This window comes from Pagrus major, chromosome 6, assembly GCF_040436345.1.
Source record: "Pagrus major chromosome 6, Pma_NU_1.0".
NCBI classification, from domain to species: domain Eukaryota; kingdom Metazoa; phylum Chordata; class Actinopteri; order Spariformes; family Sparidae; genus Pagrus; species Pagrus major.
In genome coordinates, this window is record NC_133220.1 from 18,926,687 (window position 1) to 18,954,355 (window position 27,669).

General features: G+C 40.7%; 1 protein-coding gene across 1 annotated transcript in view; it reads left to right on the plus strand.

Annotated features, from left to right (window-relative positions):
* The first annotated feature begins 3,656 nt into the window (after positions 1 to 3,656).
* The window catches only part of cacna2d3 (calcium channel, voltage dependent, alpha2/delta subunit 3), a 38,537-nt gene continuing 14,524 nt past the window's right edge, over positions 3,657 to 27,669 (plus strand). Inside the window, exons 1-15 of the mRNA XM_073467681.1 lie at positions 3,657 to 3,781; positions 5,397 to 5,478; positions 8,044 to 8,256; positions 9,686 to 9,802; positions 11,801 to 11,860; positions 16,810 to 16,972; positions 17,471 to 17,602; positions 18,995 to 19,055; positions 19,180 to 19,330; positions 19,986 to 20,060; positions 20,161 to 20,250; positions 23,806 to 23,919; positions 24,943 to 25,021; positions 26,623 to 26,756; positions 27,212 to 27,229. Coding sequence (XP_073323782.1) covers positions 3,657 to 3,781; positions 5,397 to 5,478; positions 8,044 to 8,256; positions 9,686 to 9,802; positions 11,801 to 11,860; positions 16,810 to 16,972; positions 17,471 to 17,602; positions 18,995 to 19,055; positions 19,180 to 19,330; positions 19,986 to 20,060; positions 20,161 to 20,250; positions 23,806 to 23,919; positions 24,943 to 25,021; positions 26,623 to 26,756; positions 27,212 to 27,229 — 1,614 coding nt within the window. The remainder of the gene's footprint in view (positions 3,782 to 5,396; positions 5,479 to 8,043; positions 8,257 to 9,685; positions 9,803 to 11,800; positions 11,861 to 16,809; positions 16,973 to 17,470; positions 17,603 to 18,994; positions 19,056 to 19,179; positions 19,331 to 19,985; positions 20,061 to 20,160; positions 20,251 to 23,805; positions 23,920 to 24,942; positions 25,022 to 26,622; positions 26,757 to 27,211; positions 27,230 to 27,669) is intronic.

Consider the following 27,669-nt stretch of genomic DNA (forward strand, 5'->3'; position numbering starts at 1 on the left):
CAAAATGTAGATGTCAGAGGTCAGCTTACGACAAGTAAGATCCCATAATGGTGAAGTAACTGGTTAAGCTTGTATGTACGTACACAGTGTAACATGCTGTCGGAGTCGGGATCACTGTGATGTGTGATGTGCTATTAATAAGTCTCTACCAAACATGTTATCAAACCCTGAGTCAGACTGATGCTGAGTAACACACGCGATAATAATTCTAAATAAAACAAATGGTGTGTAATGTATAAGACCTTTGAACAAACACATGGCACACTGAGGTGTGATATAATCTCTCTGCAGTCACAGTTCACTGGATGAGAGTAAATTGACTGTTGTAGGTGGTCCAAACAGACTTACTCCCTGGTGCTGAGGGCAGGAGGTGAGGTTAAGCTCCCAGACTTAACGTGACAACAAGTGCCCGCTGTTTCACCTTCTAAGAGGGTTATGTCCAATCAAATCAAGACAGAGATTACAACTGTTTGGGTCGAGGGCTCAACAGCAGTCTGGCTCTGATTATAGAACAAAACCGTAACTTTGATTTATTTGAAATGACACATGACTTTTTGAACAGATAGGCTCATTTACTTGAATATGACCCACTGTCATTTTTCAGCAGTCTGAACATTATCTATCGTTTTGACTCAACAATCCAAACAACCCTCCACTAGCTAACTCTTGGCACAGATTTAAGATGTTTCATTATTTTAAGAGCTTTTTTCCGAAACACGTATTACAAGCCAATCTTTCTGATCTTTTTCAAACCCTAACCAGGTTTTTGTGGAACATTTGCACAGCGTTAACAACGTAAGATATAAAAAGTAAACTTTTTTTTTTTTTTAATTTGCAACATAAATAAGTGCTGAGTTTCAACATATCTGTCTGTGGTTTGCGGAAACATGCACTGCCAACATTTATTCTGGTGATTGGGTTGAGAAACAGATGCTGCAGACCAAATTCAGCACCATGGAGAGCACCTGAAGGCCTGTGAGGTCTGGTTCAGGACATATAAATCCTTTATTTCAGTTGATAATATGTATGTTCATCAGTTTAAGACGTGTATGTATGAGCAGAATTTTGTGATATCACTTCTACCTAGGAAGCCAATCCTGTTCCTGTATGAAACTGCAGCACACACACTGAGAGCAGACTGTGAGGATCTTGTATCCACTAGTTAAATAGTTCAAATATTAAAGGGTAACTCCACCAATTGTACACATTAAAGTGCATTTACAGGTCTTGGGGAGTACTCTGAGGAAGCTGCATGTACGTAATCTGATAAAGTGCCTCCAGTGATGTCACTCAATGGCTAAATTGCATTGTGGGTAATGTAGGCAGCAGGTTTGGAAAAGGAAGAAGACTGCGTGGAATATAAAAGGTGATATCTCTGGTTCTGCTGTACTGATTTTGATCATTTGTTTTAAACCGTCCGCGTGCAATGCTAGCCCAGTGGACTGTGGTGGACGCACTAGATGTGTGCCCCCTGCTGTGTTTACTTGACCTGCTGCACTGTGTGGGTGGAGGTCGCGTGTGGGTGGAGGTCGTGACATCGTTCAAGAGATCCAATCAAATGATGAGTGTGCGGTTTGTATCCTCGTGCGTAACGGTGAGGCTGGTGCAACGACCCGGAAGCAGGTAATACATCCCTTGCTCAAGGATACTTCAGCAGGATGAGAGGACTTTCCTCGGTGTTTTATTCGCCGTCGATAGTTAATTAAAGCGTTGAGGGAGGCGGCGCAGCGAGAGGGGAGACCGGATGATATTGTCCGTCAGCCGACATGCAGGCAGCTTATCGGCACGTCCCAGACAGTACAGGCTCCTCACAACTTTGATGTACGATGCAATTACTAAACTAATAAAAGCCTCAAGTCGAAACACGGTTGCTGTGGTGGTGGAGGAGGTGGAGGGTGGAGGGATGGTGCATCAGCCCGCCTGCTGCCTTGACAACATTATCGGCTCCTAATCAGCGGTCTGAAGTGGACGGTGGCTCCGCTCCTGTTTTATAGTCAGCAACAAACTTTGTCTTCATAGGTGAAGAGTTTATTCTGCTCCTTCACTTATTCCCTTCACCTCAGTGCGCGAGAGTATGAAGACAGTTCAAGAAATATATAAAGAAGGGGAAAAAAATCCCATCGTAAATCATACTTACATAAAAAATGTTTTATCTTTTACTATTTATCTCAATTCTGACTTTTAATCTCAGAATTTTGACTTTTTTTACTCATATTTTTGGTGTTTTATCTCATTTTTTGACTTTTTATCTCAAATCTTTGACTTAATGATGCACAATTATGACTTCTTATCTCATAATTTCCAAGTTTAATTTTCTTTTTTGACTTTTTATCTCATGTTTTTGATTTTTGTCACATAGCTTCAACAATTTATCTCATCTTTTTAATTCGTATCTCATGAATATGCGTTTTTATCTAATAATTTCCACTTTTTAACTAAAAATTATGGCTTTCATCTCATAATTTCAATTTTTTAACTCATAATTTCGTCTTTTCATTTTATAATTTCGACCTTTTCACTAATTTCTTGACTTTTAATCTTTATTCATTTCTTAAACTGGCAGAAATGGGCTTCCATATAAGAAATAATCTCAGGGGCCCACGTGGAAAAGTTGCGGGAGAGTGGCATGACGTCATTGGTCAAAGTGATAAATTGTTCAGCCAATCATAGACGAATGCGCAAAGTTAACAGATTTTGAGTACAAAGACTGACTCATTGACATGTGTCGCTCTCCTTTGAGTTGTCCTGCAGTAGCTTCACTCTCTGAACTCACAAACACAGATGACTCCAGTAACTAACTGTGTGTTTTTGTTGTGTTGCGCTGCCGGCAGTGCGGAAGCCTTCATCAAATATCTGCAGTCTCATTATCGCCCACAGAGCCATTTTGGGGAAGTCATGAATCCCCCCCTTCATCCTCTGCTTCTTATTTCACCCTCTATGCTACAAAATGATCTTACTGTGCAGGACGTGATCACATTTCAATCACAGTAAGGACGCACGGCTCCAGATGTTTGTGTGTGTGCAGCATGGAGACTGGAGCACACAGTACAAACCATGAAGCCTGCACAGAATAACGCAGCGTCAGCGTTCAAATTCAACAACTTTAGAGCAGCCGACGTGAGAGAAGTGTGTGTGGCACAGGACGACCAAAGTTCACTCTTTGAATTTTCAGCATTTTGCAAAAAATGAATGTCATTGTTCTCCTCAGCTCAGCTCTGTGGGCGATACACCTGTCCGTGCTGCTCCTCTCGGCTGAATAAAAAACCTCCTTCGTCTCCAGGAGTCGTTTTCTGCCGACTTCAAGCTTTTAATTAAAGCTTTGTGGTGAAAGCTGGCGGCTCGTTCCCAGGAATAAAAAGCTTCGTGATTGTAGCAGCAGAGAAGCGACTGAGGGGGTTTTCCCTTTTCAGAGACGGAGCGGAGGATGGAGGCTGGAGGGTGACGCTCTCCCTCTCTCTCTCTCTCTCTCTTCCTCTCTCTCTCTCTCTCTCTCTGTCTGCATGTCTCTCTCTCACTCGCTCTACTATCAAATACAGTAAGCTACGTGCTGGCAGTGCCGCGGCTGGAGACGGTGCACCGGGGTCCAGCAGTCCTGCACGCTGCTGCCTGGGACTGGATTTTACTGTACAGATATATTTTTATAAGCAGAGCTGAAGATGTTGGGGGACTGGAGCATCCTGTTCTCGCACATGTGCAGCACCAGCCTCCTGCTGCTCTGGATCCTCGTCGGCCTGAATGTGGTGGAGGTGGCGGGGTCCCAGCAAGGGATCCCTCTGTCAGTGTGAGTGAGAAGCAGCTGTGCAACTTTTTTCTTTTTAGTAATATGTTGATCTCTTGCAGGCAGAGGTGCAGCATTTTTAAACTGACATTTTTTAGGTTTAGGTTTGTTTTTTGGAGAGAGATCTGGGATCTTTTTTAATGCATCTGACTCTTGTCTAGGATAAGTTGAACACCATGTGCGGTTTAATTTAACCTCACAGGTCATATTACAGGTTTATTAGGTTTAACTCGTCAGTTAGTGGTGGAAAGTGATAGGCCTATTATTGTGGGAGGAAACAAGCAATTACAGATGGGATTTTAGTGAAAAAGCAACATGATTTTCTTTTTTTTTTAATCACAGAAGATGGAAAAAATGTCAAAAGAGCATGCAGACTACATCTAAACTCTCTATCCCTTTGTTGTCTTATATTTGCTTTACGGTTTCATTAAATACGATCAGTAAATTGACAATAATAAATGTTTGGGTTATTATGAATAAGTCAGAAATGATAAGTGTTACCATCCATTGAATAGTTCTGCTAAAAACAAGGCAGAAATGTTCTTATCTCATTGGCTTTAGGGGCACATGTTTAGACCTTTTATCTCAATCTTTTTTATCATTACATTTAATTCAAATTGATAAAGTGACGTTCAGTTTTTTATTTACATGTATATGATAACAGTAAATTGCCACAGTTGGAGTCACATCTGCAGGCCTTTACAGGTGTAATCTAAATACCAATTCTTTACATAAAAGAGCAGCAAGCTGAACGCATGAATCACATTTTTCTTTTCATTCAGATTGTTTCTGCAGCAGGTCAGGAGTGTTGTTAAATTGCATATCATTTGTTTCCTCGTTCCACCTCCATCAATTTAAAAACAAAATTATGGAAAATCCAAAATAAAAGTAAAAGATGTAATTGCAGATTTCGAAAGTTAATCTCACAGCGATAACACTCATGTCAGAATGACATATCTTCTAAATCAACATAAATTTCAAGTTCAGGTGTCAAAAAGGTTTTTCTGCGCACCTCTTGTAAGTTAATTTAATAGTCTGTTTGGTTTATAAAACACAATATTACATCACAAATCTATCAGATGTAGCAAACCAGTAGAAAATAGAATGAGATCAAGTGAAATTTAATGATTCCTGTACAGTTTTCCTGAGTCCTTAGAACAGGCCACAGTCTTAAAGCAGCCTCTGTGTCTCCTGGAGGACGGTCACATTCAACTTTGTTTTACATTTCAGGTACAGTTTTTGTCTGCCACGCTGAGTCAGATTCATTTACAGTTTAATAGGAGAAGCTCCAGTAACTACAGTATAGATCATCAAAATTGCAAGCAATCATCCGTCAGGAGAGTGACGGTCAGGGTCGGCAGGCCTGGACGATTATCTTTTGACTGATCGTGTCAGAAATAAAGCTTTAAAAAAATGACAGCTGAGGAGAGATGAAAGGAGGTGGGAGAGGTGAGGAGAGGACAGGGAGTACTGAGGGTCAAACTCAAGCTCACATCATTTGTTATAAATAGTTTGTAAATGGGTTCTTATTTGAATTTGGTTATTTTCATTTATTTAAATCAATCGCCCACCTTTCTATGTATTTCTTTTCTAAAAACTGTGCCTTTTTGTGTTCTAGCGTGAAGCTCTGGGCCTCTGCATTTGGTGGAGAAATTAAATCCATCTCTGCAAAATATTCTGGATCCCAACTACTGCAAAAGGTATTCCTCTTATTTCCCAGTCTTGTGCGAACGCAGATGCATTTTCCCTTTGTCTGATGGTCATGTAGTTACACACATTGTACGCTGTAATGCTGTATTCCCTCTCTAATGGCTGCAGAGACATTTTGGTGTCTCAGCTGAATGCTGATGCGTTATTTTAGAGGAGACTCAGGTGTGTTTGGCACAGAAAGGGTTCTGTGTGTGTGTGCGCTGGCAAGAGCGTGTGTGTGCATGTGTGTTTGTACTCGACACGGCCCATTAACCACGGCTCTGATTCCTCTCCCATCTCATCTCTTCAGTTAACTCTCTGGAGTCAAGAGTTTCAACCTCTGGATATGAATGCGACAAGGAGACAAATTGAATTACAGCCTGGTGGGGTTCGATAGTGAGCGAGGGGGGTTATGATATGACGAACAAGTGAAATCAGCAGAGAGTGAACGATGACACAGCGCTGTAGATTTTACTTTCTGACTATTTAAAGGCAAATGTGTTCACAGAGTCAGGAGGATGGATGGCGAACTGTCCGCCAGCATGCTTATAATGTGTTTTAAATCTCATGTTTAATGTGTATATATATAGATGTGTGCACAGTTACATTCATGTCTTTTGGCATTTTAAAAGGCATTCAATCCTAAAGAAGAAATCCACCCTGCTTTCATCCTTAGATTTAGTGAAAAGAAAGACAGGCTAAATGATTAAAAGGTGGATGCAAACTGCACAAGTTATCATGCAAAATTATTATTACGTTTAAGAAGCTCTACATTTAGAAAAAGACTCTTCACTCACTGGGACAGTTTTACAGACAGAATGTACTTGTTACTTAGATCATGTTAACAGAAAGGGAGATGGCTGGTTGCTCTATGTAACACAGCGTAGATGAAAATTGTGTTGTGTGCTCTAGGAAACAGGGAATAAGAAAACTAGAGACAATCCAGGTACTCCAAAGTATCTGAACAAGGAAGAAAATATTTAAAAACCTCAGTGGCTAAATCATTTAAAGGGCAATCAATTAAAAAGCCAACGTGTTTCGACCATTAGGTCTTCATCAGGGCTCCAAACAACAGAAAACACGATGTGGCCCCACTTATATAATAGCAACAGCCAATATAGAGGCATTCACATGACCCATATGATGACATACCAGGTGAAGATCAGATGACACGAAAATGTACATGCTTACAACGTACAAAAAATAGACACCGAAATATGTAATATGATACCCCAAAAGGCTGTAAAAAAAAGGACGAAGCCTATACAGAAAAAATGATTACAGAAAACATGTCAAATCTATGTCCTCATCTAAACCCAAAACATGTTTTTATTGCTGCATCACTACAGTTTAATTTGAAAGTTTGAAGGGGATTTGCACTAGAATTCAGATTAAGTGGAGATATGAAAAGATCTGTGCGTTAAACCCAGATGAAGTTATATCAGTTATATCCTTGCATATCTGTCTATCTACAGTAGCAGGTTAGCAGAACTTAGTTTGCAGCCAAAGGCAATAATGTCTTCTTAAGGTAATGGACTGCAGAGCCTCAGGTCTCTTCACTGTCTACTCAGCGCTAAAAACAACTTTTTGTACTTCAGGCTGAACAGCATGCTTGTCTTTGTTTGGTCTTTAATATTGAGAGTTTACAGTAAAAAGAGTGTTTTGAAGAACACACCATAAAGTGTCACCCTGCAGTAAATATAAACCTAAATTGCAGGGGCGTCACTTTGTGTTAAAAAGTGGTGGGCACAGAAGGGCTCAGATGGAAAAACATTTTGAAATGGTGTTCAACAATTGATTTTAGGCAATGTAACGGGGGATCCTATAAAAAAGGGAGGCGATGTAATGATTTATGTTTGCAAACCTAAGGCTTGTCTAGCTAGCTAATCAGTCCATCTAACGTATTTTATTCTGCTTTGACAGTATGTTGATCAAATTATGAATTACTTTTATAGTGTACTGTACATTTTAGTTCCTGGATTAAAATTTTCTCATAATCTCTCACCAGAATATTTAGCAGCAAAGCGTTCTCATTTGTTCGTCAACATTTCTTGGTGCACACTATTTATATTTAACGAAATATGGCTTTACTAAGTAATGGGGAAAAAATGGTCTATATCAAGAAGTGGCGGGATACATCCTCAACGTCCCCAGTGTGAATGACACAGGCTAAAATATCGAGTTTTAGTTTTCATTTTCTTTTGGTTTCAGCTGTTTGCACAGTGACTCAGTTCCTCGTGTGGTGTTAAATTGAGCTGCATTGTACGGAAAGGTGTTTTAAACACTGTGTGTTAGTCATATTTATACGTGTATCGTTCTAGGCACCTTTTAATGATGCATTTTAAGTCAAGAACACAACAATCAACACTTCTCTGACCACTGAGTAATACTGTTACAGGACAGCACTACAGTGGACAGTTTCTTTCTGGTCACTTAGTTAACATGACATCCATTTTACTCATGTACAGTATAAATCCTGTTTAGTCCATTTTTAACATGAAATACTCTTTATTTATTACCTGAACCTCCGTCATTCTTGTTAATCCTCTGCATTTGACCCATCCTCACTATTCTAGGAGCTGTGGGCTATCACAGCACCGCGTCCAGGGACCAACTCCAGTTCTGAGGCCAGCACTACAATCAAGGTCAATAGCAGGCTTAACCCTAAAACTACGGCTGCATGTCTGTGGGAGGAAAGCGGAGGAGCCAGAAGTCCACGCAAACATGGGGAAAGCGTTCAAACTGCAATCAAGAGACGGCTCCAGGCTCCAGGGCCTGCTTGCACTGAGGTGACACTTCTTTAATATAAAACATATAACTTCAAACGTGCGGTGGAAGCTGAAGCCTTCCATTTGTTGCCATGTGTGCATTTTGTCTTTGTGCAAAAACATTTTTCGCTGTATGCCCTGCAGATTTGTTCCTATTCTGTTTTTGTGTGCATGTAAGCACTTTGCTCGTGTTCCTGTTCATGGAGGCATGTCTGGAGAGAGCTGCGCCAAGCCAGTCAGCACAAAGCAGTGAGCTGTGAGGGAACTGACGGGTCGTTAGGGGCTGGTCATTAAGGCTGATCATTAGATGCTTTTATGGTGAATTACCCGATTTTTACTAAGATTTCTGCAAAAGTGGGGGGGAAACACGGGGCTCTATGGGCTCCCGGCAGGCAGGCCTCACTCCTGCACTGGTCATTACTCTAATCAATAATCATGATCAGTGTCTTTGATGGATGGGGCTTTACCTCCTCATGATGACTAGAGGAGTGTGAGGGAAGGGGAGTGAGGGGGGGACTGGGGGACAGGGGGTGCTGAGGCGAGGAGGACAGGCGTGAAATGAACTGTTCTGCTCCACTGCGAGCCCACACTCTTCCTTTCAGTAGGTAATTTGTCGCCTCATGTACTGGAGTGTGTGTGTTTTTGTGTCCGCACAATGTGTAATATGTTTGAATGTGTGCTGCGAGCCCTGCGTGGCTCTTGTTTATTTTTAGATAAGGTTATTGGAAGTGTGTGTGACGTGGCTGACTGGACAGCGTGAGAGGATCAGGTTTTTGTTTTTATTTGACAGGTGTGTGTGGGTGTGTGTGTGTTTGTGTGTGCGAGTCAGGTGTGGGATTATGTAATGTTATATTCCTCCGAGCTGTGGCGGGCTTTGTTCTGTACCACTGGAGGTCCGGTGCATCCAGCAGCATCAGCATTATGTGAGGTGTAGTTCATTACCCAGAATCACCCGAGCTTGACACGTTATTATCTTTCTCCTGTGCTTTGACTCCATTTCAATTACCCTCTTACCATGCATAGCCTTCAGATCCAGCCCCGCCCCTCCCCACCGGCCACCCAACATGGCCATCTCCAGCCAATCAGAGAGGAAGAGGCAGCATGTGCAGCCAATGACTGAGACAGGATAAAGACTATCAATCATTCTGTGTTGCAGCGAGGGTTTTATCAAGCGTTCATCTGAGTCTGGCTGCATGCAGCTTGTCAGCCAACATGTTGACGGCTTATAAGCCTTGTTTAACAATTCCCCACCTCTCCAGGGTGAGACGCAGAGGAACTATAGTGCTTTAAAACGTTGCAGAACTCACATGCACACAGAAGAAGATGATTATCTTAATGTTTTAATAGGTTAATCAACTACAGGAGCTCCATTAGTGTGCATTATGTTTTCCTACAGTCAGTGTTATGTGATTTGTAGTTGTTCCCTCTGTAAACATTTGTTTATTTTCAGAAATATAAAGAATTTGAAAAGTCAGTCAGAGTGGAAGAAATTGATGGTGTGAAACTGGTGAAAAACCTGGCGGTGAAGATGGAGGAAGTCTTCCGGAAAAAAGCAGAGGCCACCAGGGTAGGTCTGAAAGCAGCCTTTTATTCTGTATTTATTTACTCATTCATTTTCATCTATTTCAGGGGAAAGAACATGTTATTTTCTTCCAGCTAAAGGGAGGATCTTTTAAGGTTTTAAAATGCACTAATAGCACTCAACTTGTGTTTTTTGTATTTCATGGTGTGCTGTTTGGCACACTGCCCAGAGGAAACAGCCTCCTTTGAGTCTCCAGCACATCTGGTTATCTGGCACCAGTGATTGGTTTAATTATGATGGACAGTCATTTTATCAGACATCTGATCAAAACAGGCCAACAGCACTGGATCTAATTCATCTTTATGTTATTATTTGGATCAAAAGACTGCAGGCGTAAAGCCCCTGAGAATCAACGAAGGCTGGAATATTTAATAAAAAAGGACGTAACGTTTTTTTGAGTTTGCAATTTTTTAAATGATTTTGCTTTTAATTTGATGTCACAGATCTCTTTTTACACGGGAGACCTGACCAAGAATGGCAGCAACACAGAGATACAACAGTAAATTAACAGAAGAAACACACTGAAATGATCAGATAAAACCTTTGCACGCACATGGATTTTACCACAGTTTTATAATTGTTCAGTGGGAGTGGGATTAAGATTTGAATAGAAGAACACAATTATATAATTTTGAGATATTAGAGGGTTTGGTGTTGCATTTTTTTCTTAAAGGCGCCAAAGATAATAATAAATATGCAGGAAGAGTTGTTTTTATTTAATGTTTTTTTTAATTCAAGCATAACCCTCTCCGCTCCACTACAGGCCTAATTTTCCTACAGTCCCTGAATTGAGCTGATGATTCTGGAGAAAAAGCAGAATATTGTGCTGCGTTCAAAAATCAGATCTGTGCTCAGTGTTGATGTTAAAAGCTCTGTCATGAACACTGTCTCACGTGTAAACATTACAGTCTGTCTGCGACCTGAGAGCAGAGGAGCCTGCGACCATTTTAATGATGCACCTCGCGGGGACTGCTGGGAAATGATAACGTTTATCTCCCCCTTACCTGATCGCACGTGCGTAGTAAATGACACTTATATGGGATATTAAAGTGTTGTTGTTTTTTTTTAATTATACCCAGTCTCATATTTAAACCTGCCCCGTCACAGGTGTGATTAATCCCAATCTAATGACGTCATCACGCTTCCCTCCAAATTGAGTTTGCAAACGAGGCAGTGACCTCAATGAAGTGCTGAAGGTGAGCTGTGTGACGCTGCAGGTGCATTTTATCAGAAGGAACATTATGGACGAGAGAATTCAAACGTTATATTTATTTCATTATGTTTTTATTATTATTATTATAATTATTATTTGCGGAGTGCTGACGACATGAGAACTCACCGTGAGGTCAATTGAATTTGTCCACCACCGCTCAGCAGTTATTTTGACACATGTGACAGATGTTAATTACCTGCGAGAGGGGGACCGGAACGTTTAGGTGGCGTTTCCCCCGGAAACACAGAGCCAAGCACATTTTACAGGAGCCAGTTATTATTACAGAAGCTATCGCTGCTTTGGTACACGGCGTGAAATCCCGCTTCAACCTGCCTCCATCAATCATTTTTACAGCGGCACTCTACAGTGCAGTGCCCTATATTTTATGCATATTTTTTGGCCTTTTAAAATAGTATAAGGATTGTCAAACAAGGAGAGACTGATCGTGAGTTTACTCTTAAAAAAAAGAAAAAAGAAGAAGAAGAAGAAGAAGAAGAAGCTGGACATCGATTCCATCCAAGATTAATCTAAAGCCTGGAAATGGTGCTCGATCATGTTCGTCCGCAGAATGACATTTGTTGAGATTTGGAAATGGCAAACAGCGAGGGTGACAAATACAGAGCGCAGCAGAGGGTAACAGAAAACTTGTGGAGGTCCTGAAGAATTACGTGTATTACCTAATGTGAACACGCTTGAACGTTATGTAGGAAGTATCGGATTTTTTTGTGCGTAATAGTTATTTTCTTAACCAACTTCTGTTCTCCTCTCAGCGGCTGGTGGAGGCAGCAGAAGAAGCGCATCATCAGCACGAAGAGAATCCCGACCTGCAGGTGAGGTTTGAAGAAAAGAAAAGAAAAGAAAAGAAAAGAAAAGAAAAGAAAAGAAAAGAAAAGAAAAGAAAAGCGGAACGTAATAATTAAAAAAAGAAATGGTGCGTCATGGTGTGAGACCTGGGTGAATCATTTTTAGCTGCACTGTGGAGGAGGAGCGGCTGCAAGGTGAGAGAAGGGTAACAGGCCCTAAAAGTCTTTAATTGCACTGGCAGCGTCCTTCAGGTCACACTGACGTCATGGCAGCCTCCTGATACACAATGCCTCTTTGACAAGCACTGCAGCGCCATGTGTCATAACTCACACTGACTGTTTTTTAAGTGTAATCACGGCTCACATGCAGGTCTGTGCAGCTGCTGCAGGACAGTAGGCTGATGACTGTAGTACAGTGTTACATCTACTCCCAGTGTTGCATGCAGAATTAAAGGCTGCTGCAGGCTGTGGTGGTTGAATGTGTGCGTTTAAGTATGAGCGGTTTAGTGTTGGAGTCTGTGTGGTCACACAGGCTGGAGCAGAGAGACAAATGGGAGACAGAAGTCGGCCTGCAGTTCGTCTACTTTTAATTATATTTCACAGGATATGCTCGCTGCTCTGACTCTCTTCAGGACATTATTTAGCGGCTCTCATTGCGGATTTCCACCGAGCCTCCTCAGAGTCTGCAGAGGGAATGCAGTATTTCTCTCTCTCTCTCTCTCTCTCTCTCTCTCTCTCTCTCCCTCCCCCCCACCCCCCTCTCTGTCCAGTGGACAAAGATAAATGAAACTCTTTTGCGCGGCGCATTGTTTCACTTTCATGGCTCGAGATTGGAAAACCCAGTCGAGCAACAAAACACTGAAATAACGGCGGCACTTTACAGTTAATAGAAGCATTTACATCATGTGAATACATTTCAGTCACCTTGTTCCCTGCACGTTTCTCTGCTGTTCACACAGCCATAACAAGACAGGTAGACTGGACCTTTAAAGCAAAAACAAGTCATATTTTATACTAATAATAAAGGAAACGTGTCTTTGTTTTAATGCTATCCTTATAATAAATCAGTTTACTTACAAAACCACAATTTACTGAAGGATTTATGCAGTTCTGTTTTATAACATATTTCTATTGTATAAAATTTGGCCTGTTATTACTATATGAAAACAAGTTTTCAGTTTTCTACAGACGCTTCTTCAACATTTTTTTTGTCTTTCACTTTCAGTCCACGGATCAACCAATATATAAATGGACTCCACAAATCTAAAACATAAAACACCAGTATTAATTCAATTCTTTATAATATTTTTGTTTGCAGAAATCCATCTGTGAACATAATTTAATGGCTTTCTTTTAATATTTTGCCAAAGACAAATATCTGTGTATGTTGCATTTTAATAGCATCATCACAACCATTAATGTGTTTTTTTAGATCATATAAAAAATGAAAAAAACAAACAAATCTTATATACATTTAAGCTCAAGCTCTTCAACAGCACACAGCACAGGCCTCTCACGCACACATTTCATCTTAAAGGCCATAAAAAATAATAAGGAAAATTCAATATCCACCTGCGATAATGATGTGATGTCATGATATTACTCCTCGTGGCATCATTTAGCCAACCTCGCCTCCCCTGACACCGCACATTTTTCACGCACCATTTCACTGACCACAATGAGATAAGCCGGCTGCTCTTATCTCAGCTGCTTCGTGTCAGGACAGTCGGGGGGGAGGGTTTGCATTGACCCCCGCGGTTCAAGGGTGTGCAGATCAGGCCTGGTGATGGAGCAACACAAAGTTTGCTGTTACTTGATTAATTAAATTAAATTAAATTTAATTTAATTTAATGTGTCTTTAGTTTTGTGATGGCTTGGAGAGCGTTTGCGTTGAACTCACAACATTGATGTGGGCCTATAAAACCTTCTGACAGATTTAGAAAATCAAGAACTTGCACAAACTCTTTTATTCCCACTGTAGCATCCATTTTAAATAGACTGTCACTACTTTTTAATGCAGCTTTGTACACCTGCTTTTATTTATTTCAAACCTTTATTTAAACTCAAAGATGATTTAAGAATGGAAAAAGGAAGAGACAAAAAGCAGAACAAACAACAAATGAAAAGCAGTTAAAACAGTCACAACAGGATGTGATTCTTTCATTAGTTTATGATTTTATGTTGGTTTTCAGCCCTAACACAGGACAATTTTCTGACATTATGTGATAGACAATACAGTTTTTTCACCTTGAATCTTGAAGAACACTTCAGAAATTTGAATTTGAACATAAAATCTTAACTTGCATTTTAAATAAATGACGAGGCACACCAGCAGAATAAAAGCTCTTTGTGTGCTTTCAAACTTTCTTTAATCTTTCTGACAAAATCTCGCCAAGCTTCACGTTAAAGGCTGACAGTTCTGCTTTTGTGGTTGCCCCTGAAACATTTGAAGCATAAGTAAAAAGCAAAACGTTGTTGTGTAATTAAGGAATCATTGTTTTCTGTGTGTTTAATATTTTTTGTTCGAGAAGAAAAAATTAAAGAGAGTGAGAACGATATTGGAAAATATAACAATTCTGATAATTTCTTCAAAAATCATATTTTTAATCAGCTGCTGCTAACATGCAGGTTTTTAAACATTATAAATATTTGAGTTGAAAATACCACCGACACAGATTTTTGCTACAGAGTATTTAATGTGTTTTCCTCATATATTAATGTAACTGAACATCTTGAACAACGTGATCAGGGAAGCTTCAGATCAATTAGTTTGGATCCTATTAAGAAGTTAGCTAAAACGGCTACAGTGTGAGTCAGCGCCTGTTAAACCTTCAGCGTACAGAATAAAGCTTATTGAGACCCAGCATCTGCAGACATGTGACTGTGGTTACAGTAGGGCCCAGCAGCCTGTAATGGAGGGCACATCTCTGCAGTGGGGCCTCCAGCTAACTGCAGCGGTGTAAGAGTCAGCGGGGCGTCTCGGAGAGCTGCAGTGTCCCATGGCCTGCTCTACAGTAATAACCCTGGTGGTTAACGTGCCTCTCTACAGCACTATCAGTTCTGCTGAGGGTGCACGTTTCTCTCCCCTGCTGCTCCCCTCTCCGCAGCCCGTCTCCCCCCTCCTCCTCCTCCTCCTCCTCCTGCTCCTCCTCCTCCTCCTCCTCCCCCCCTCGCCCCGCCGCAGCTCGTCAGAGAGCTGCTCAGGCGTGGTATGAGCTGTCAGGGGCTGCTTGATGGTGATGCCCGCGCGGCCTCCCCCGAGTGTGATGCTGTAGAGTCCATCACCCATCTCTCCCTCCCTCCATCTCTCCCTCCATCTCAACCGCTCTTTCCCTCTCAGTGCAGACAATAAGGACCAGAGGCCACAGAGAGGCCGCTCAGACAGGATGAGGTAGTCTTTTCCTCTGCTGCAGCAGGCAGTGAAGGACAGGACAGACAAACTGTTGGCTTTCACTTCAGGGAGGCCCGACTTTTCACTGGTAGTCACAGCAGTGCAGGTCCTTCTTAGACCGCAGTGACAATTTTAGCTGACACACTGGTAAATTTTAAAACGCTGAATAAAGAGTGTCAAATACTTATGTAATATTTTATACACTGTGACGAGCCATGCTATATTTTGTATTTTTACCCAAATTTATCGTCCTTTTTTTTGTTTTATTGTGAAACTTTATTTTCTATCTCTTCATTTTGTCCTTTTTACTCCTCTGTTTTTTTAGGATTTCAGATTTGATAGCTTATAATGCTACGACAACAGATTTAGACTTAGCACCTGTTATTGTGCATTTGATAAATAATGTGTGTTAGAAAGGCCTTTGTCTAACTTTAAAATAAAGGTTCACTTTTCATGTGCACATTGAAACAGTTTTTGGTTGTTGTAGTTGTTCCTCCTCTTCCTATAGAGTGAAATGAGTCCTACAATCCTGTTCCCTCGTCTCGAAGTGAATGGGTTTTCAGTTAAAAGCCTGAAATAGGGTCTGTGGTTACCACAGGCTTAAGATATTGTCACACTTCGTAAAGTAAATACCCCACATTTGAATTAAAAAGATTTTTAAGTGTCGTAAAAACCGCGGTTGCTAACGACTGGCTAAATGAGACTACAGCAGTTGTCAGGAGCATTAAACGTCATCACACCGGACAAAGAAACTCATCTACTACGTCTTTACAGGCGGACCTTAGTCTAACTCTAACTTTTCAAAGTATAGAGTGATCAGTCTATAGTGAAGTGTAGTAGGAAACTTAGTGGTGATGTTGAAGTCATGCGACTGTGATGTAGTTAGTTTTTAGTCAAACATTAGCTTTTTACTTCTGGTGGGCTCATTTATGCTTCAAAAATCACAAAAGTGTTTTTTCATATGTGAAGATTATCTTGCTGAACAGAACATGTAAGTATCATAAACTTGTCCTCTCCACAGAGCTTTTCTGTAATAATCCAAAATCCAATCCAAAGGGAAAAATCTAACAGGCTTTTTTTTGTGATTGAGAGCCAGGGCGATGCTAACTTCCGGGTTAGCCTGCAAAAATACATCACCCCCTGCAGCACTGCAGCACATTGTGACTCCAACATAAGAGATCAGTCCTGGACTCCATCTTTGTGTTAGTAAACATCTGCTGCAGCAATGTTATCAGGAGAAAATAAATGAGTCCATCAATTTTGTACTAAAAAGACTGTAAATGGAAGACACTTATTTGATTTGACTGATTCAGACAGCTCAGATTTAGCTTCGACTGAACTTAAGGATGGGCGGATTTTCTCCCCCATCTCTGACATTGAAAAAAAACTGTTATAAATAGACATATGGGCATATTTATATCGTTTCAAGATAGGCTTATCTCGTAAAAATACGAACCAATCCTTTAATATTCATATCAACATTGCTATTTTAGCTGTGCGATAAAAGAATAACACGGCTCACAACTGCACATTTACGTCTCTGCAGGCTGCAGTTAACATTTGCTGTGTTCATTCTTCTCCACAGTATGAGTACTTCAACGCTGTGCTGATCAATGAAGTGGACGAGCAGGGCAATAACGTGGAGCTGGGAGGAGAGTTCCTCCTGGAGCCCAACGACCATTTCAATAACCTGTCAGTCAACCTGAGCCTCAGCGTGGTGCAGGTGCCCACCAACATGTACAACAAAGGTGAGAGCTCAGCCGGGATTGTGTGAGTGTTATTGTGAGCTGATGAACGGCAGTGAAAGTGAGGAATGGTGGCTCACGCTGGGAGAAGTGGAGTTAAGGGGATCGATAACAGTCCAGACGTAAACAGAGAGCAACTGCAGACCTCTCAAAGAGACTGGAGAGAGTGCAGATGGAAAAGATGTTTGTCATATGCTGGCTGTTCACTCGCTTCTTGTTTTATAACGGAGAGTGTCACCTCACCCTGTGTATGGCCTCGGCTGCTTTTGTTTGGCTATAATGGACTCCCCATAACTCTCTGTTCACGGCACAAAGGGAGGCTCGTCCAGCAGGAGGAGGGGAGGGGAGGATTTAGTCACAGGCTTTGTATCTCCTTCAGGGGGGTCAATAAGGGACAAAGGTCAACCGCTCGCTCGGTAATGGTGACCAGAATGATTACCATTATCACCATTTAATTCACTTCTCTGTTTGTGTGTGTGTGTTTGCCCTCTTCCTCTTCAGATCCTGACATCGTGAACGGAGTTTACTGGTCCGAGGCTCTCAATAAAGTGTTTGTAGATAATTTCGAAAGAGATCCGACGCTGATCTGGCAGTACTTTGGGAGCGCCAAGGGTTTCTTCAGGCAGTACCCTGGTGAGTGCGGTCTGTCTGTCTGTCGGCCTATTTCACTGTCTGTCCGTGTGTGTGTGTGTGTGTGTGTGTGTGTGTGTGTGGGAAAAGAAAGGCTGGTCTCAAGGGAGCCATCAGCCGTCAGCGCAGAGGGAAAAAAAACAGATCAGAACAAATGATTTAGAATTACTAAAAGGGTAATTTGGCTAATGTTGTAATTTTACAGACCATCAGAGAGGATGCATATATACAGGCTGTAATTAATCAGAATTTGTCGGAGTGGGTCCACAGTCGTACCGAGGAACAGTGCACGGCTGCTGTCTCCAACTGAAGTTATCAGACTGTTACAGTGATATAAAACAGGCGGTGGGCTCACTGCAGTGCTGGAGCGAAGCCGCAGAGATGAGATACAACTGATGATAATGTAACACAGATATAAACTCTGTATGTTTTATGTATTTAGAGTCATTCATATAAAATAGTTTTTTTACAAAAGACTTTTACTAATATATTTATCATTTATCTGGAAATCACACTTGACTGAACTCCTCTTGGTTTCTTATTTTGGTCATACTCCAAAGAGTGAGAAAAAAAATAATAAAGATATAGCCCTCAATATGTAGTTTATATCCTAGACAGTGGTGGAAAGTACATTCACTCACTTCCTTTTCTCAAGTACAATTTTGAGTTTTTTCACTTTATGCTTCTCTACACTTTTATTCCATTAAATTGTTTAAAGGGGAATGTTGATATTTTTACTCCATTGCATTTATTTCCCTTACATATACCTTTCAGATTAGGATTGCACATACAAAACATATTATAAGTCTATAAAATATGATGTATTTTGATAGATTTAGTCCCAGAAAACCTGTTTTTACCTTAAAATGTTAATTATTCATGACAAAATAGGCAACAATCACATTTAAAGTTTGAAAATAAAACAAGTAACTTTTTTTTAATCAAGGGTTTAACAGTGTAATCTACTTCAATAGAACTGTGTTTGTGTGCTTCGATTTTTTAATTGAGGATGCTGGCAAAATGAGCCAACAACCTACCAGCTGTCATCACATTTTGTATTCAATGTTCCCTCACACTGATTGGTTGTCAGAACCAGGGAGAAGACCAGAGATAAAACAGAAAAATACAGAAATCTCTTACATGAACTTTGTCTTCATGTAGATCCACCTCGCTGACAGTAAAAATGGAATGAGAAAAATGTTTTTCAAGGCCTCTGATGCATCAAATTACACACTGATAATAATATGATAATGCAGCACTGACAAAGACTGTTTTTGATACTTACTTTTGTACGTTTACCTGAGTGAAATCTTAGATCCAAGTTGTTTACTCTATATATAGTATATTATAGCATCATAAACTTTCCCCTAATCGAGCGCCTGATCTGTTCCCCAGGAGTGAAGTGGCACCCAGATGAACATGGTGTCATCGGCTTTGATTGTAGAAACAGGAAGTGGTAAGCCTCTACATACCGGACAAAAATCCCTGCTTGTGTTGCTGCATCATATTGTCTGTTAATAAAGATTGTTAATTAAGTCCCCAAGGTATCAAAATGTGTAATTGAATCTTTTGTATCTCAGGTACATTCAGGCAGCAACATCTCCGAAGGATGTTGTAATCTTAGTGGATGTCAGTGGAAGCATGAAGGGGCTGAGGCTGACCATCGCCAGGCAGACTGTGTCCTCCATATTAGACACACTTGGTGATGACGACTTCTTCAACATCCTCGCAGTAAGTTTTCGTTGAACCGACCTGTCACCTTTTTCTCAGTTTGTGTCTATACATGTTTGTCTTTGTTCGTTTATACGCATCTCTCTGTCCTGTTTCTCTGTAATCTTCTTGTCTCAGGGAATAATACATGGATCTTGATGAAAAAAAATCAGGCGTATATTGGAGACTCGTCCAGTATAAATGAGTGAAGGAGATTCTAATAAAAATCTGTATCTCGGAAATTTAAATATGTTTTCATAGCGGATAGTCTTTTTTCAGCTGCTTTACATTAAAAACTGGGATATTGGATTGTGCTTTATTGAATTTATGGTAACTGCTGGTCCTTGGCGGAGGTATGCAATCTACTGAGTGCTATTCTACTTAAACAGTGTTGTTAAGGGAGAATAACTGTTCTAGTGGTAGGGTCTTATAAAGCAGATACTGAGCAAAGGATATTAGGATCTTAATTCATGGACAACAACTTTACCAATAAGCAGTAATGAGGAGGTTATGGAGGGAGCACATGTTAATGGTGCAGTAGTTAGACATTAATAACTGCTTTATAATGACTAATAAAGACCCAGCATGTTACTGCATGGTAGTAGGCGACTAGTTAATGGTTAATATGTGTTACCTAGCGTAAAGTGTAACCTAAATGTTATTTGTGTCTCCTCAGTATAACCAGGAGATCCACTACGTGGAGCCTTGTTTGAATGGCACGCTGGTCCGAGCCGACAGAACCAACAAAGACGTGAGTCTCCATGTGATGAATGTCTGTGGATCGTATCAGGTTGAATTTTTGTGATTAATGTTTAAAACCTTTCTTTTCCACTTCTGTCGTTATCTGTTAGCATTTCCGGGAACATCTGGACAAGCTGTTTGCCAAAGGGATCGGGCTGCTGGGTGAAGCTCTGGCTGAAGCGTTCACAATCCTGAGTGATGTGAGTTCCAGTACTGTAGAGCTCTTTACACGAGCCTCGTCTGATATCTGTCACTGTCATCTTCATAGGGATGCTTTGCAAACATCAGTCTTCTAATGTATCATGAAGCAGATCAACTAAATTCTGTTTTACTGTTTAGTGATTATGTGACAATGCTGCTGAGTATTCATGAGTTTCCTCAAAATGATTTAATTATTGATTGATTCATTTGACGTTTAAATAATGAATTTGTGCTCGACTATCGCAGATGCACTTTGTTTTCATTTAATTGACGGACTCCACTTGACCAGAACATTAGGAAAACTTTCATTTTACAAGCCACATTTGTTTTCGGTGACAGAAAGTGTTGGAGTACAACACTCTGCATGTTCTCTGCTAATCATAAAAAGTCTCACACTCCAGTCGAATATATTTGAGCATTTGGGGGGTGTGTCGCCTGTCGAAACGCTCCAGTGCTATCCCTGTTCCGCCCTCCAAACACAGACACATCTATTCTGAAGCGTGATTAATGGCTCTAATTAATGTCAATGATTAATAACGTGGCTGATTGGAACACAAAGCAGATAAGGCCAGGAGCCACGCCGCACTCCTTTTATCTCCCTGTTTTCAGGCGAGCTTTGGCTGCGCCGCTGAAGCTGAGGGACCGCAGCTTTTACCTCTGCATTTGTCAGATTAATTAAAGCCCTGCAATGAATATGGTAATCGGGTAGCCAGTAGCCTACTCTTGAAATTCATTGTTACACCACTGGCCAGTGAATAAAGTCAGAATGCCTGCCTATCATCGAGGAAATCAAAAAGAAACACTTAAAGAGCACTGCAGCATTTTTACAGCCGGTCTTACTCAGCTGAAGGAGAGCAGTGTCACAAAAAAACACAGTGTCCTCCTCTCACAGGCCACGAAAGAAGAGTCACATATCTATACATATATAAATCACAACATTTAAGCCATCCCCTTGTTGGATGATTTGAGAACATCATTGATTTACCTCCCAAACAAAAGTGTTGGATTGATTAGATTTTATCATCATCACTTACCTAATTATCAAGGTTATTGATTATGTCTTTTATCATTAACATTTATATTCACTATTCTTATTCACTTAAATTACTGAGACAAATAGCATAATAAACCTTCAGACAAAAGGATAGCAGCGCAGAATGCATGAACATCTTCAGTAATGACTTTTGACACTTCCACTCTCTTCCTGAAAATCCTCCTCTGTCCAAGAAAGAGATATATTGATTAAAATAACATAATTTATTAAAATATACAGGTTTAAGATGAACCATAGGATGTTGACATCAGCAATGAAAGCATGTATGGTTGTGTAGGGTATGTGGGTGCTGAGGAGGTGTTGAACAGTGCAGAGGAAAAGAAACAGATGCAGGGTGGACGCCAGCTGCAGAGAGAGAGAAAAGAGCATATGAGCTGCCGTTTACAGTCCAGGTGAACTGTATGAGCTGTGACCCTCTCACTGTCAGCCAGTCGCCTCATGGCGAGGACAGCCCACTGACCGTGGGAGGGAGGTCACACACTGATGTGACTTTTCACAGGCGTAAATTCACAATTGTCTGAATCCATTCTGAATCACTGTCACACTGTCATGGCTTACTGAGACGCTGAAATAGAGCAGAGCTATCGTTCCTGTCATTACTATCACCTGTGCTTTTCCTACGAGGACAAGTCCAAATGTCTGCTGTGAAAAAATCATATTATGAGCAAAACAATTAACATTTTATCACATTAAAATATTGTTTGCGATCACCTTACTTTTGCTGTTCATCCTACAAGTAAATGAGCATGAAAATGTGTCTCTAACTAATCTTTAATGTCTAGATTAAGTGTTTCATCCTTTTCTTATTGTTTTCTTTATTGGAGTACAGCCTTCATAACGGCTCCAGCCTGGTTTTTAATAATAATTATTCATTTTGTGCACAAATGTAAAAATGTGCCATCGGCTTCAGAGGTTGGTTAAAAACACATTTTAGTGAATCACAGTACACACAATAACAAACAACACATCGTGCACAGTACAGAAAACAACAATGGTTTCATTCATTCATTAAAGCTATTTTATTATGTATGAAAGACTTTCTGTGAATGTTCTTGGTTGCTGAATTGGCTCTAGCTCTATGAATTCTTTAAAAGAGGGATTAACAGGATCAGACACAAGTCTCTGGGCCTTTTGTTTAACCTGCATTTTATATATACATCCCAGTTGTTTCTGCTCTTTCCCTGGCCATGTGTGTAATACAGTATATTAAAAGTTATAACACTTTTAACAAGACTTCTGTAAACAGTCTCTAAATTGTTCTTACCTTAGAAACAAGTGCAGCATTTCTTTAAAAAAAAAAAAAAATATATATATATATATATATATATATATATATATATATATATATATATATATATATATATACATATATATATATATTCTGTGATGGCTGTAAAAGTGCAATCAAAAAAGGCTCCTAAGTATTTAAACTATTGTTCTTCATCCGGCTGATCTTTAGTCATAAGAGGTGGAAAATAATGACAGGCACTGTGGTGACTCAGAATAACCAGCTCGTTAGTCCTAGCTCTGTTAATAAAAAAGCTCTGTCCTTACACCACTCAGTTAGCTCACCAATATGGTGGAAACATGTCGTCAGACTAACCTGTGGTCCCTGCCTGCATCAGACAAACTATCACCATATCATCAGCATATTGATACAATTGACAGGATGTGTTCATAACTCGTCTTTCATTCGTGTACAGAGAAAACAAAAGGAGAGGTGAGAGTACATTGCTTTGGTGGTCTGTGTCAGAGATACGCCTCACTCTCTGTGAGGAACTCTTAATCCACCTGTTTAACATCAGTGTTGGTGTTAATGTCACAAAGCATTTTGATCAGAGTGAATTTCTGGATACAATTAAAGCTTCTTCTGTTTCCTGTCCTATAATGTCACAACTTCATGGTCACTGATGCTTTCAGACAGCAGTATATCAGTCAGAAATGAGTGAAGATTAATGTGTCCATTGACAACATCATGTTGTTTTATGTGCAACCCTCATGAACTTATAAAACGCAGCAGCAGATGTCAGAAGCTAGCATTTATATTACATTGCAAACAAATGTGTGAACAGGACGTGATATTTTCTGTCATGTTGTGTGTGTGTGAGAGAGAGAGAGAGAGAGAGAGAGAGAGAGAGAGAGAGAGAGAGCTCTGAAGGCCTTCTGATGCTCGGCTTGTGTGATCTGAGAGCATCGTTGCTCAGCAGGTTTTTATCCTGTGATCACTTTGTGCTCCTCTTTCTGTCCACATTTACTGTTACAGGTCAATAAACCGCTTAATTACTGCGATGCATCTTCTGGCTTCTGAATAAAGTGTACCACTCTCCTCAGGTTTATTTACTAAGACATTAATCTGTAGTTTATTGACTGATGGCTGCACAGCTGCCTTTATATCTTCATGTACAGTGGAAACAGACATTTTTGGCTGTGTTTGTTTAATGTTTAAACAACAACTTCAACAACTAATCTTTGTCTTCATGTGTTTTCTCTCTTTCTGCAGTTTAATCAAACTGGACGTGGCAGTGTGTGCAGCCAGGCCATAATGCTGGTGACCGACGGGGCGACTGCAATGTATGACGACGTCTTTGAAAAGTACAATTGGCCAGAAAGAAAGGTGAGTCTCTCTCTCCTTTCTCTTTCTCCTCAGTTCCACACGGTGTCTAATTTTAATGTTACATGTCCTTTTTTCTGAAGTTTCTGCTTGGTCTGCACTTTCATTCCAGCGGGGATAGATTTACATTTTAATACTTCATGTCAGGTGGAGCGCGGGTCTTGACGTTTTGAGGAATTGATTTCTTACTTCATTACCACTCATCAATCTCTGATATAAAATCCATGTCAATATGATGTTTTTCAACATGTTGACACATTACTGGGGGGTATTTTCTCCCCATGAGGATAAAAACATGGGAAATTAACTGTTCAAGGGCAGAGAGTGTACAAGCAGCTCGGTCTCAGAGACTCTGGTCCTCGTCGCTCTCTTCACACTTCTTCCTGGAAGATCAAATCTTTTGTTCGCCTCCCTTTGAAAAACCTAAATGCAATTGAAATGAAATGGACTGCGGTGCCACTCACAAAGCAATAAAAACAACAGCTCAAGGGCTTTTGCTCAGTCCTCTCAAGCATATGTGTGTTGGCAGTGTTTGGCAGCGTACAGGGCAGTATTTGGCAGGCTACCCCACCTCCCCCCAATACACCCTCAGGGCTGTTATATGGCAGCCATTCAGTGTTTTCTATAGGCTTTATGCTTAGCAAAGCATCTGGAGCCAATGAGCCGTGCAGGTTTGGCAAAGTGTCACACAGCGTTCTTTAAAAGGACAGTGGGACATGCCCTCGTGCCCAACCCCCCACAGAAGAAAATAAACTGAATTTAACTGCATATAGAGCAAAGTGAAATTAAAAAAAATCACAGCTCACTGTTAAAAAAAGGTGCAAAGACGGACTGAAAAAAGGGTAAGAATAAAGAGTAGGAGCTGAAGAGAAGCTTAATGCTCAGTGTTTTCTCATGAGGATGTAAAAACATGCAGCGACTTCTTGCACCAGAGCAGATAGAATCAGGACAGGAAGATAAAGCACCGAGGAGACGAATCACTTTGCATGTTTTTTTAATCCCTCCATCTATGTGTCCTCTGCACAGGTGCGAATATTCCCTTACCTGATTGGACGAGAGTCTGCATTTGCTGATAACCTCAAATGGATGGCCTGTGCCAACAAAGGTTTGGGACTTTTTGATAAACACTTCTCAAGACAGCTTCCTATCAGAGTGTCGAGAACGCTCCGAAGTGGCGTTTCTGTGGTGCGATATGAGGTTGAGGATGTGTGGGTGTCTGTGTGGTTTGGCCATGTGTGTGTGTGTGTTATGTGTGTTTCCATGTGTGTATGTGCTGGCTCAGACTCTTTCTGCCAAGAGGCAATGAAGTGGCACTTGGGGGGGGTCAGAGGTCAATCCGCTCTAATCCCTCTTCCTGTCAGAGTGTCTCCCCCTTGGCTGCTCGCTGCTGATGGCTCCCACGTGTCAACGCTCCGGATGAGTGCCCTCTGGAAGGGAAAGTCGCAGCCAGGAAAACGGATCACAGAGCGACTGTGGGGAGACGAGCCCCAAACATCCTTCCCTATACAAACCCCCGCTGTGGGGTAACCTTACATGTCCAGTATGAAGCATTGTCAGCAACAGCAGGAGCTGACAGCAAGTCAAATGGCTCCTGTGTCGCTCTAAGCTGAGCCACTGGAAGCCTGTTTCCACTGTGGTTCAGTAAAGTCAGGGACATTAGCAGGCATGGAAAGTAACTAAGTACATTAGTGCATGTAAGCAGGAAACAATGTACTTTTTCTCTATTATTTTACAGCCATCATGTCTGGTTATTATATGGATTAAACTGGATTATATCAAAGACTTGAGTTCCCAACCGTATGTACGGCAGCTAGTTAGAGCTCCATTGTGGAACTTTAAAGCTGTTAAAGGATCTTTCAAATTATTCAGAGAGTGTATTGTTTGCAGAAAAATAAATCGATCCTATAGAAAATTGCTGTTATCTATGCTTTAAAGGAACTGTTCACATAAAAACGAAAACTCAGTCATTATCTGTCTATTTATCCATGAAATAGTCCACAAAAAACATCTGGAGCAGCTTTCTTCTAAACAACTGAAGTAGGTGGGGACTTGTTTTAAAACGTAAAAAACAACCCCTCAAAAAACATAAATGGCTCCATACAGCTCGTCCAGTGTAATCCACATCTCCAGAAACCCGAAAGCCCAAATGGACTTGAAAATACATTATTTACACCCTCAACGCACGGTTGAGCTCGCACTAGTTCTTTTAGCAGCTACAGTGAAGATTTCAGCTTTAAAAATGGTGTAAGTCACATCTCTTCAAATTAATTTGGGTTCTTGGGCTTCTGGAGACTTGGATTATACTGGACACGCTGCATGGAGCCATTTCATGTTTTTGTTGTTGTTTTGGGTTATTACATTACATTTTCAAACAAATCTCCATCTGCTACAGTTGTTGAAGAGAATGCTGCAACTCTGTTTTGCTGTGAAGCTCCAGAAATGTTTTGTGGACTACGAAACTTCACCCAACTTTGCATTGGCATGAGGATGTGTCGATAACGACTGAATTTCATGTTTGGGCAAAATGTTCCTTTAAGTTTTAGATGCAGCATTTTACATCAGCTGGTCTGAAACATCTTCCACCACTGGATATCAGTTTTAATAATTGATGTGTAGTCGTAAATGATGATGATGATGCATTAAAAGCGGTACTCTGTGGAGGATGTGCCTCATGATAGGTTAATATGTGTGTGTATTTAATTGCAGGATATTTCAGTCAGATCTCCACTTTAGCAGACGTTCAGGAGAACGTGATGAGGTATCTCCACGTCATGAGCCGCCCGAAGGTCATTGATCACGAGCACGACACAGTGTGGACTGAAGCCTACGTGGACAGTGCTGTAAGTACGATTTTCTTCATGACTTCCTGTGGTTGTCCAAGTTATTAGTCCTCATCCCCAGTTTACATTTATATATGAATGAGAGTGCATGCTTGTATGTATAGTGCAGTAGCATGCTTTCAACAGAGGCTGGACAAATTAACAGGAATCTCTCATATATAATGCAATACAGTTCATTGTATTGTATCACAAACATGTCCTGCATTACATCATATTGCAAGACCTTCATGTTATTTTGTCCGTCTTTGTACTGTACAGTAAGTGTGCACGTGTGTGCGTCTGCTTTCTCATCATTATTCTTCATGCTGCTGGAATGATTCTTCATTATGAGCTTCATTAATCTGCATGGATCTTCCCCCCGCGACGTACATCTGCGTCCACAAATTCGATGCACAATGTGAAGGCTTTAACTCACCGGATGATTCAATCTTTATGCGTCTCTTCTTTCATTTCAGCTGTCGCAGGCTTATAAGGTAAATATCTACATGTGAGCTGATCTTTCATCATTTATATAAAAAAAACGTGATTTATTTGTTGTCTTAATATAAAAGAATCAACCACATGCTGTAGGAAGTAGTTCTAACAAGCATCAGAAAGAAGATCATGGGAGGTAATTCAAGGTTTCCACTGGGACTCAGTGAACGTGAGTCATATCGTATAAAGTGGAGGTGACTTGTGAGGTTAAATAGCTGCTCATTGTTCCTACTTTTCTACATAATGCTTTAATATTTCCTTGGAAGTCTAAAGTGAGGAGAGGCTCGTCTCTCTGAGGGGCAGGAGGAGCAGAGGAGCATTTATTGTAGTACTTTTCACACACACACACACACACACACACACACACACACACACACACACACACACACACACACACACACACACGGGTTGGGAGATTGTCCTCTGGAGTGTGTGCTCT